General features: G+C 45.5%; 1 protein-coding gene across 1 annotated transcript; it reads right to left on the bottom strand.

The window, feature by feature from the left end:
• Positions 1 to 6,900: 6,900 nt before the first annotated feature.
• Positions 6,901 to 9,633, bottom strand: LOC123162881 (bisdemethoxycurcumin synthase). The gene is made up of 4 exons (XM_044580631.1): positions 9,515 to 9,633; positions 8,446 to 8,573; positions 8,146 to 8,349; positions 6,901 to 8,070 (listed from the first exon to the last, which is right to left on the bottom strand). Exons 2-4 carry the CDS (start codon positions 8,564 to 8,566, stop codon positions 7,076 to 7,078), a joined length of 1,320 nt encoding a protein of 439 aa, XP_044436566.1. The 5' UTR covers positions 8,567 to 8,573; positions 9,515 to 9,633; the 3' UTR covers positions 6,901 to 7,075.
• Between the last annotated feature and the right edge of the window lie 2,944 nt (positions 9,634 to 12,577).

Raw genomic sequence — 12,577 nt, forward strand, 5'->3', positions numbered from 1 at the left:
GGGACGGGGGCGGGCCCGGGGCGGCGACGGAGACGATCGAGGGCGGCGGCGACGGCGACGGAGACGGAAGCAGAGGAACAAACAGAAAGGGAAAACGGAATTTTCGGACGTGTTGTATATATAGACCCCCCCCCCTTTAGTACCGGTTGGAGCCACCAACCGGTACTAAAGGCCTGTTTTGGCCAGGCCAAGCGGCGGGAGGCGACCCCCTTTAGTACCGGGTGGTGGCACAAACCGGTACTAAAGGCCCCCCCTTTAGTGCCGATTTGTGCCACGACCCGGTACTAAAGGCCTCGCGCTGCCACTTCAAAGTTTAGTCCCACCTCGCCGGGCGAAGGGCAGCCGCACTGGTTTATAAACCCAGCCGCGGCTACCACTTCGAGCTCCTCTATATAGCAGGCTGGTGGGCCTAAACTCTGCGCGCTGCCCTGTGAGTCTGCTGGGCCTTTAAGGCCTGTAATTACACACCTGTGGCCTATCAGGCCCACAGGGCAGCGCCCCAATTTTTTTATAGTTTTTTTCTTTTCTACTTTATTTTTTTCTATTTATTTTTGCGTAGTTTTTTGTATAGTTTTTTCTTTTCTGTTATATTTATTTTCTTCTATTTATTTCTGAGTAGTTTTTCATCTAGTTTGCCAAAATTCAACATTTTTAGAGTTCATTTTGTAGTGATTTTCAATTTCACGGTCTGCTTTATTTTCTTCTATTTACTTTTGCGTAGTTTTTTGTATAGTTTTTTCTTTTCTGTTATATTTATTTTCTTCTATTTATTTGTGAGTAGTTTTTCATCTAGTTTGCCAAAATTCAACATTTTCAGAGTTCATTTTGTAGTGATTTTCAATTTCACGGTCATTTTGTAAACGATTGAAAAATAGCAAATATAATTTTTTTCTTTTCTGCTTTATTTTTTCTTCTATTTATTTCTGAGTAGTTTTTTCTTTTCTGCTATATTTATTTTCTTCTATTTATTTTTGAGTAGTTTTTTTATATAGTTTTTTCTTTTCAGCTATAGTTTTTCTTCTTTTCTGCTATTTTTTCTTTTCTGCAAAACTTGATGGTCAAAGTCTGGAGCTATAACTTAAAAAAAAGAAATGTCGACGTGCAATTAGTTTTTGCCATAACAGAAGAAGTCCGGAGTTGTAATAAGTTATTAAAAATAAAAAAGAGGTGCAATGCTCGTTAATTTGCTTGAAGCCTTTCGGAATAGTGTAAACTGCACTGCGCATAGCTCCGTGCAGTCTACCGTATTCCTGAAGGCTTGAAGCTAAGCAACGTGAGCATTGAGCCTCTTCTTCATCGTCTCTACACTCAGGGCTTATAAACCGCTCCTAGTCCCTCTCACTTCGCGAGGTGGGACTAAAAAACAGCTTACGTCTGGTTCATCCATGAACCGGTACTAAAGGTGCTCGTGGGGCCCCAGCCTTACCTGACACAACCTCATTAGTACCGGTTCGTGGTACGAACCGGCACTAAATGGTGATGGTGGGGCCATAGCCTGACCGGAGGCTGACACAGCCTCTTTAGGTACAAACTTTCTGTTAGTGCCCGTAGTTTTCAAATTTGAATAGTTTAAATTTTGAATTATTTGAAATTAGTGTGAATCACTAGTTTGTGAATAACTTAACTTTAAAAATCAGTAAAGGCATGAAAGAATTTGTTTGCACATAAAATTTCTTCGCGTTTCAAATGCCAAAACACATAACTACCCTAACTATTACAGAGATTCCCCTCTGGGTGTGAAACACAGAAGAAAGTGATGATAGTGAAGCCGATCATATCCCAGATCTTTGGATGTGAAACTTTTTCTTCGCGTGTGTCCCTTTGCGCCGTAACCATGGAAAATCTTCATCATTTAACGGGATGCTTGGGTCAATATTCACTGTGAATGGAGCAATTTCATCAAACTTTTCATAATCTTCTGACTTGTCTGTCTTGTCATCCACTCCCATGATGTTTCTCTTCCCAGAAAGAACTATGTGCCGCTTTGGCTCATCGTATGATGCATTCGCTTCCTTATCTTTTCTTTTTCTTGGCTTGGTAGACATGTCCTTCACATAGAAAACATGTGCCACATCATTGGCTAGGACGAATGGTTCGTCTGCATACGCAAGATTGTTGAGATCCACTGTTGTCATTCCGTACTGCGGGTCTTCCGTTACCCCGCCTCGTGTCATATTGACCCATTTGCACCGAAACAAAGGGACGTTTAAACCACGTCGATAGTCAAGTTCCCATGTGTCATGTATATAACCATAATATGTTTCCTTTCCCGTCTTGGTTTCTGCATCAAAGCGGACACCACTATTTTGGTTGGTGCTCTTCTTATCTTGGGCGATCGTGTAAAATGTATTACCATTTATCTCGTACCCTTTGAAAGTCATTATATTCGAAGATGGTAACTGGGACAGCAAGTACAGGTCATCTTCAATAGAGGTGTCATGCATGGTACATGTCTGCAACCAGCTGGTGAAACTCCTGGTTTGTTCACGTGTAATCCAGTCATCAGACCGCTCCGGGTGTTTGGAGCGTAGCAAATTCTTGTGTTCATCCATATACGGAGCCACCAAGGCGGAATTCTATAGAACTGTGTAGTGTGCTTCAGTGAGAGAATGTCCGTCCATACATATTATTTGTTCCCCTCCTAGCGTGCCTTTTCCATCCAGTCTTCCCTTATGCCGCGATTCAGGAACACCAATCGGCTTAAGGTCAGGAATAAAGTCAATACAAAACTCAATGACCTCCTCATTTTGATGGCCCTTGGAGATGCTTCCTTCTGGCCTAGCACAGTTATGAACATATTTCTTTAAGACTCCCATGAACCTCTCAAAGGGGAACATATTGTGTAGAAATACATGACCCAAAACGTTAATCTCTTCGCATAGGTGAACTAGGACGTGCGTCATGATGTTGAAGAAGGATGGTGGGAACACCAACTCGAAACTGACAAGACATTGCACCAAATCATTCTGTAACCTTGGTATGATTTCTCGATCGATTACCTTCTGAGAGATTGCATTGAGAAATGCACATAGCTTCACAATGGCTAATCGAACGTTTTCCGGTAGAAGCCCCCTCAATGCAACCGGAAGCAGTTGCGTCATAATCACGTGGCAGTCATGAGACTTTAGGTTCTGTAACCTTTTCTCTGCCATGTTTATTATTCCCTTTATATTCGATGAGAAGCCAGACGGTACCTTAATACTAAGCAGGCATTCAAAGAAGATTTCCTTCTCTTCTTTGGTAAGAGCGTAGCTTGCATGACCCTGATGTATGCCGTCTTCTCCGTGCATACGTTGCTGGTCCTCCCGTGCCTCAGGTGTATCTTTTGTCTTCCCATACACGCCCAAGAAGCCAAGCAGGGTCACGCAAAGATTCTTCGTCACGCGCATCACGTCGATTGCGGAGCGGACCTCTAGGTCTTTCCAATATGGCAGGTCCCAAAATATAGATTTCTTCTTCGACATGGGTGCGCGTCCGTCAGCGTCCTTCGGAACAGGTTGTCCGCCAGGACCCTTTCCAAATATCACCTTCAAATCCTTGACCATATCATGTACATCAGCACCAGTACGGTGGCGAGGCTTCGTCCGGTGATTTGCCTCACCTTTGAAATGCTTGCCTTTCTTTCTTACGGGATGCCTGCTCGGAAGAAATCGACGATGTACCAGGTACACATTCTTCTTACAACTATTCAAATATATATTGTCGGTATCATCCAAACAGTGCGTGCATCCGCGGTATCCCTTGTTTGTCTGTCCTGATAGGTTACTAAGAGCTGGCCAATCATTGATGGTCACGAACAGCAACGCCTTTAGGTCAAATTCTTCCCCCATGTGCTCATCCCACGCACGTACACCTATTCCATTCCACAGTTGTAAGAGTTCTTCAACTAATGGCCTTAGGTACACATCAATGTCGTTGCCGGGTTGCTTAGGGCCTTGGATGAGCACTGGCATCATAATGAACTTCCGCTTCATGCACAACCAAGGAGGAAGGTTATACAAACATAGAGTCACAGGCTAGGTGCTATGGTTGCTGCTCTGCTCCCCAAAAGGATTAATGCCATCTGCGCTTAGACCAAACCATACGCTCCTTGCATCATCTGCAAACTCCTTCCCATACTTTCTTTCGATTTTTCTCCACTGCGACCCGTCAGCGGGTACTTTCAACTTTCCGTCTTTCTTACGGTCTTCTCTGTGCCATCGCATCGCCTTGGCATGCTCTTTGTTTTGGAACAAACATTTCAATTGTGGTATTATAGGAGAATACCACATCACCTTGGCAGGAATCTTCTTCCTGGGGCTCTCGCCCTCGACATCACCATGCTCATCGCGGCTGATCTTATAGCGCAATGCACCACATACCGGGCAAGCGTTCAAATCCTCGTACTCACCGCGGTAGAGGATGCAATCATTAGGGCATGCATGTATCTTCTGCACCTCTAACCCTAGAGGGCAGACAGCCTTCTTTGCTTCGTACGTACTCTCGGGCAATTCGTTGTCCTTTGGAAGCATATCCTTTATCATTACCAGCAACTTTCCAAATCCCTTGTCAGATACACCATTCTCTGCCTTCCATTGCAGCAATTCCAGTGTGGTGCCCAGCTTTTTCTTGTCACCTACGCAATTCGGGTACAACAATTTTTTGTGATCCTCTAACATGCGCTGCAACTTCTTCTTCTCCAAATCACTTGCGCAGTTTCTCTTTGCATCGGCAATGGCCCGACCTAGATCATCAACGGGCTCATCTGATGCCTCTTCTTCAGATTCTTCCCGCATTACCGGCTCAGCTTCTTCCCCCATTGTTGTATCATCGTATTCAGGGAACCCATGGCCAGGATAGTTGTCGTCGTCCTCTTCTTCTTCATTGTCTTCCATCATAACCCCTCTTTCTCCGTGCTTGGTCCAAACATTATAGTGGGGCATGAAACCGGACTCAAACAGGTGGACGCGAATGGTTCTTGACGTAGAGTAATTGTGACCATTCTTACAGCCAGCACATGGACAAGGCATAAAAGCATCCGCCCGCTTGTTTGCCTCAGCTGCAAGCAGAAAAGTATGCACGCCCTCAACGAACTGGGGAGAGCATTGGTCATCGTACATCCATTGCCGGCTCATCTTCATTACACAACACCGAATAGACCAAATTAATACAAGTTCATACATAAAGTTCATACAACACTTAAATGCAACAAACAAATAACTCTCTAGCTAAAGCATTTAAATGCAACAACAAATGCGATCAAGATCGCAACTAAGGTAACAATTGATCCAACAGCATAATGATACCAAGCCTCACTATCGATGGCATATTTTCTAATATTTCTAATCTTCAAGCGCATTTTCTCCATCTTGATCTTGTGATCATCGACGACATCGGCAACATGCAACTCCAATTCCATCTTCTCCCCCTCAATTCTTTTCAATTTTCTTTCAAGTACCCGTTTTCTCTTTCAACTAAATTTAACCTCTCGACAATAGGGTCGGTTGGAATTTCCGGTTCACATACCTCCTAGATAAAAATATCTATGTCAACTTGATGGGCATAATTTGTCATAAACACGAAATGCAACAAATAGTTTTAAAAGAGAATATACCACATCCGAATCATAACAAGGACGAGGGCCGACGGGGACGGATATCAAAACCATGGCACTATGTATAACAAACAACTGTACGGGTAAGATAATTATTATACGAGTAACTATATATCCAAATCACACAAACATCAATTTTTTATATAAAATTTCATGAACAAGAGGCTCACCACAAGGTGGTGCCGGCGACGGGACGGTGCGCGCGATCGACGGTGGTTACGACGAAGATTTAGAAGGCACTAAGTAATTAAACCACACCTGCATATGCAAACTAAGTGTTATTTTGACCTCAAATTGCATATAAATCAAATACTACCACATATAATTCCTCCCAAATTACTAAAACCCACAATTAATCACTATATAAACCAATGCAAGAGCTAATCTAGCAATGAGAGATGAAAGGACAAAGTTGCTAACCTTGATGATCATTTGAATGGATGAGGGCCTGCAAATCTTGACAAATTTGGGGCAAATTTTGTGATGAACTCGAGAGGAAGAAGGGAAGAACAGAGGAGAGGGAGAGGGGAAAGGGGGGAGAACAGAGTGCGGGTGGACGAATGTTTTATATAGGACGACCTTTAGTACTAGTTCGTGCCACGAACCGGTACTAAAGGTGCTGGAAGGACCCCACTCTGACAACATCCTGCCACCACTTTCTTTAGTACCGGTTCGTGGCACGAACCGGTGCTAAAGGTTCGCCACGAACCGGTACTAAAGAGCTCCTCCCGCCTAGCCGTTGGAACCGGCACTAATGCACACATTAGTGTCGGTTCTGTTACAAACCGGGACTAATGTGTCTTACATTTGACCCTTTTTCTACTAGTGAATTATCATGAACAAGGAAATACAATAATAACCATTTTATTATTGCCTCTAGGGCATATTTCCAACACTATAGATCTAGTATCATACACTAGTATCAAATGCATGATACTAGTATAGTAGTATATGATACTCCCCACTATGACCAACCTTAGAAGGTGCACTGCAACCTAGGCATGAAGAGATTGGACTAGGAAAAAAATTGAATCGCAGAGGAAGTCAATCCTTTCTCAACTAAAAACGTGCTATTAATTAGGATAGCTTTTCAAATCCCTATAACATGTCGCAGAAATTGCATGCATTGGTCCTTCAATTAATAGATGGAGTCTAATTAATATACATACAATTAGTACTACCATTTCGTGCCTTGATGTTTTGGGATTATTTAATTTTCAATAGATGCCTAATGCACCTAAACGGAGGGAGTAGTATAGTCCTACTCGGTGATTGATTTGAAACCTACACGGCCTCATGCAAATGTATACCACGGACACATATACCTCGTGTTTATTGCTGACAGATGTCATGCGCGTGTTTTGCACATGCCGCCCGACACACTAAAGATATTGTCCTCGCATGCGGACTTGCTAGTTACTAGAGCAATCATATTTGGTCAAACTTTACATCGTTTGACTTTAAATAAAATAAAAATATGCACTACATTCTGGCATACTTTTGCTTGAGATTGCTGGTCGCATGCATCACCATAGTCTCAATTGTGAACCCATGTCCAAATCCCAGCATCACACCCCAAACACCTTCCTCTCCGTCCTCTTCCATTCGGCGCCGCTGCTCATCAAGCACAAAAATCACTGTGGCGCTGAGCATATTCCCGTACTCTCTCAGCACGGTCCGACTCGCTGCCAACTTTCCCGGGTCCAACATGAGAGCCTGGTCGACATGGTCTAAGAGTGCATTGACGCCGGGGTGCATTGCCCAGAAGAGGTCGTTCCATTCGACGCCAACTCCGAGCTGCTTGAGCTCATCCGATATGCACTGCTCGATGTTCTGTGCTACTATCGGGACAAGCTCCCGCATCGACAATTGGTGGTAAATGCCACCTTCCCCGGTTTTTATCATGGCAAGATGATCCGTCCCCGGAATCACGATCTGTGACGCGGATACCATCTCGAAGAGTGGGCGCTCCAGTGGGTGCACCGTGTCAGCGCCGATAATTACGGCGCCGGCGCCATCACTGAAAATTGCCTGGCTGATGAGGGTGTGGGGGTAGTTCTCCTCTGGCCCCCGCAAGGCGGCGACGCTGAGCTCGACGCACACCACAAGGACACGGGCGCCGCGGTTGTTCTCGGCAATGTCCTTGGCGAGGCGTAGCGACGCGGAGCCGGCGGAGCATCCGTTGATCTGGAGCAGTGTGCAAACCACAGACGGTCGGAGGCCTAGGAGGGAGGCGATGTGGAGGTCGGCACCCGGGGCGCGGGCGCACGAGTTGGTGCTGACGATGAGGTGAGTGATGTCGGTCGCTGGACGGCCCCACTTGGTTATGGCCTTGGCCGCGGCCGACGCGGCGAGGTCCGGGGCGACGGCGGCGGCGATCTCCAGGCGGTCGTGTCCGCCGTCGAAGAAGCGAGGGTGGGCGTCCAGCAGCTCCTGTGTGTGGTGAAAGAAACGTTTCTCCGTGCCTGTCCTGTCACCTGCACGTATGATTGAGAGAAAAGATAAACAAACGCGGCTGCCTGCCATCGTGGCTCGCGCAGATTTGGACTTACATATTGACTTGAATTCGCGTTTGAGGTCCGTGAGGTGCTCGCTTTTGGTGGCGCGGAAGTAGTACTCCAGGTACTCCTCTTGGGACAAGTGGTTGGGCGGGTTTGCTGTCCCGATCGCAAGCACCAACGCAGGCCCGTCCGCACGCTGCAAACGGCGGATCTCGCACACGGTACTACTTGCCATGCTCTCACAGGCCTTCTTAGCTGTTGTGTGTGTGTGTGTGTGTGTGTGTGAATAAAACAAGAGTTAACGCTGCACACAGAAAGAAAGAAAGAAAGAAAAGAACGAATTGGAAATACCTAGCCACCGGCAAGACAGACGGGGGATAGGGAGAAGGCTGCTCTTGTTTGCCTTGCGAGATGCAAAGGCTTGGTGTTTTATATGGACGGGAGAGCATGGCGCATAGCATTTCCAGATCATGGTTCACCTAGAGTCGGAGGGATTCAAGTTATGAACCAGAAAATTTCTCTTGACAACTTTATGATATATAATATGACTGATCACCTAATCATAAAGCTCTTGGGAGTGATTAGTAATGCAGCCCCGGTTGTGACACTGTGATATCATATTTTCTGTAAACAATCAAAAATATTCTCTAAAACTAACAGTAATCACCGAGCTAAATTTGAATGCCCAGATCCAGTCATGATTCACCTAAAGGCGGAGGCATTCATGTTATACCACCAATAAGTTTCTGCTGCCGACTTCATTGTATCGATCACCTAATCTTAGACCACTTGGAGTTATCAACAATGCATTGCAGCCCTGATTATGACGCTTCCAGATATCATTTTTTCTGTTCACAATCGCTGACATTTTGTAAAACTAACAAAACCACCTACCTATATTCCTGTGACTTATGACAAAATATCACTACTACAAGAGGCACAAACGAGAATTCATGAGGAGGCAGAGGTAGAGTCGCCTACAGGCGAGAGGGCGATGTGATAGGGTTAGACGACCACCAAGATTAAGTTGATCTCAGCGAATGCCATTGGTGTATAGGGGCGTGAGTATGTGAAAGTTCAATTCAACACCTGGAACCGCCGGACAATCATTACTCCCTCTGTAAACTAATATAAAAGCTTTTAGAATACTAAAATAGTGATCTAAACGCTCTTATATTAGTTTACGGAGGGAGTACCTATTTAACATTTGGCCCAATCAACTTAATTAGTCCGTCCCATAAAATTATACTACGCACTCTGATGTGTAGTCCGATGCATCGTAAAAACTCCCATATATATGCATTAGGAGGGTGGAGGCAGCTATCTCATTATATACCAATGAATAAAATAAAAGTTAACGCTGTACATAGAAAGAAAGAAAGAAAGGAAGGAAGAAAAGGCAAGAAGGAACGGGAAATACCTAGCTATATGAAGCGAGTGCCGACTGCCGAGTGCCACCAGCAAGACAGACTGGGACAGGGAGAAGGCTGCTCTTGTTTGCCTTGCGAGATGCAAAGGGTTGTATTTTATAGAGACGGGGGAGCAGAGCGCATACCATCTCCATAGTGCAAAGGCTACCAGCACAGGCATCCACCGGCCACAAGAATTCTTGGTAACCATTCCCATGTGAAACACTAGTGCTACTTGTACTAGTTTATAGATACATAAATCTCGAGCCAAGCTCTGAATCACTTGTGTCGGTTTCAGAGTCAGCTTACGTATTCATCAGAATGTGGTAATTATAATATCTGATCCAGCTTTCAGTATTTGGTCGAGGCAGTATAGTTGTATGTTCAATACTCCTGGAGAATTAGCTTCTCAGTTTCTACTGCTTATAATCTCATCCTTGGTAATCCTAATGTTCCCCTTTATTTCAATTAGCTCTGGGGTTCTTGCTGTCAAAAAAAGGCAGGTTGTTCTTCTGGCATCTCATTCCTAACATGCTCAATACCAGAGCAATGATGCAATGAATGAGAGTTTTTTGTAGCTCGGCCTACGTGGTACCCATTATGGCAGCCATCCATTCTAACTTCTTGTTCATGTGGATGTGTGCAGCAATGCAAAAATCAGCAGCAGCAGGCGTCAGGCTCTCAATGCTTAATCCTCTGGCGCGAACTGCACCTGACGTGATGAGTCATGTCTGCCTCTTCCGCCAGACCAGCCCGCTGGCCTTCTTTTGTCCACTCTTTTGGAATCTCTCAGGAACACGATGGACAGCATGTCAGGAGATATTTAATGCGAGAGACATGGATGCAGCTTCTCACATGTCACATGCACGCAGAATAATACATGCCTCATATGAACAGTAGTACATCCTGTTAATTTTTTTTGTGGGCAAAAAATCTTGTTATGTTTAGCAGCAGCCGATCCAAGTACATCTTGGTAAGGTAGATCTTTTCTGATAAAACTCTGATTGATACGCTTGTCAAGCAAGTTGTACGTCATGTTTCATACCATTTCATATAGAAAACGTTAACATATATTCAATATTGGGTTGTTTCGAAGATATCGTCAAAAGAAAAACATACTTTAAAAAAGATATATTTATCTGATATTTATCTAATATATATGGTTGTTACAAGTTTAATACAAACTAAATAACGCAGAAGATGGAGATGGATGGGAGGTTGTGGAATAAAAAAAAGAGGACTGCTGTAAGAGGATTGTAGTACATGGGAAAAGTTGTCAGGATACACTGCAGAGAAGTGCCTCTCTGAAGTCTGGTTCACGTGTATGCGAAGGGACTGTGCATGCAGGACCTAGGCGCCTAGCCCTAGATTGTATTACTATTCATATAGGTAGATAACTTTGGCTGTTGACGCACAAATCTTGAAGGGAGCAGACGGCCTGGATAGTGGGTACCGTGTGGCTCGAGCTTCAGCAAAACTTTCCGCAATGAAAAAATCACTTGCTAGATTATAATTGTGTCATGTGCGATTCACATCTCTACAATTAGTAAGCTCCCACGAAATGGAGCCCTCTGATTGATCGTAAACTTTGGTCAAATAGTGGACCCTGCCAAAACTGGTTTTCTAGCCAATGATTACTATGTGACTGTATTAGTAGAAACGAAAGTAAAACTGATTTTCTTGACTAGATTGTTCGTTTTTTTTTGTTTGGGTCGACCATGTCGTCCAACAGTGTGCCTGACGCATGTTTTCCGTATCCACTATTTTCTTTTTGAAAACATGTGTTCCAATTAAACATACATTAAATGGCCGGTCAATCGCTCGCAAAAGTCCACTTAAACATAATAAAACATAAATAAAACTAAATAAAACTTAAACGTTAATAAAACATAAAAAGACTAAATAAACACGCCTCCCAACCACCCAGCACGCTGTCCTAGGCGTCGCCATCGTTGCTGTCGTTGCTGGTGAGGTCGATGAAGGCTGGCGCGCGGCAGCCTAGCCCATGGGAATGCGGTCTCCCACCCAACCCACGCCGACTCCTACAACATTGCCCCACCAGCGGCACTGCTGCGCGGCGCGCGCTCCTCCTTCTCCTGCTCCCGACGCTCTTCCTCCACCTCACGTGCCCAGCAGTCATGTCGCTCCTCCTCCACGCGCTTGGCTTGCACCCAGCGCTCGCCATCGGTGTGCTCCTTAGACAGGTGGAGTTGTCACGTGTGCTCCAGGTTGTCCTTCTCTTGCTCAGGAGTGGCGCCCGGCGCGATGGGTGGCGCGCTCACCCACTCGTGGAGGATGCCGGTCCATACGTACATCTCCCACTCTGACTCCATGGGCGGCATGGCCGTCAGCATGAGCGCCCTGTGTGCTCGGGCTCAACCTTGGGCTCGGGCAGGGCGGGCTCTCCTCGCGTGTCCTCCTCGCGTGTCCTCCCCGCGTGTCCTCCCCCGCCGCCGATAGCGCGTGTCCTCCTCGCGCTGGCTCTCCTTTAGGGTGCGCTGGAGCGCCACCTCCAATGTGGCCTGGTGGGCTATCTCCTCCTTCGACGCCACCTCCGGGGACGATGGCACGAACCCAAGGTTAAGCTGCATGCCGCCACGGCGGGCCACATCGTGCTCCGTGGCGAACCAGGCCTTCCGATTGGGGAAGTCTTGCGCGTAGGCAGGGTCACGCCGGTGCTCTGGCGTTAAGAGGCCGCGGCGCTTGGTAACCATTCCCATGGGAAACACTAGTGCCACTTGTACTAGTTTATAGATACCTAAGCCAGGGAAGGGCCAGACCATCCAGTACAAAAGTTGGGTTTTCCAATAAATCTCGAGCCAAACTCTGAATCACTTGTGTCGGTTTCAGAGTCAGTTTACGTATTCATCAGAATGTGGTAATTATAATATTTGATCCAGCTTTCAGTATTTTGTCGAGGCAGTATAGTTGTATGTTCAATACCCCTGGAGAACTAGTTTCTCAGTTTCTACTGCTTATAATCTCATCCTTGTTAATCCTAATGTTCCCCTTTATTTCAATTAGCTCTGGGATTCTTGCTGTCAAAAAAAGGCAGGGTGTTCTTCTGGCATCTC

Source organism: Triticum aestivum, chromosome 7B, assembly GCF_018294505.1.
Source record: "Triticum aestivum cultivar Chinese Spring chromosome 7B, IWGSC CS RefSeq v2.1, whole genome shotgun sequence".
In the NCBI taxonomy this organism is placed as follows: Eukaryota; Viridiplantae; Streptophyta; class Magnoliopsida; order Poales; family Poaceae; genus Triticum; species Triticum aestivum.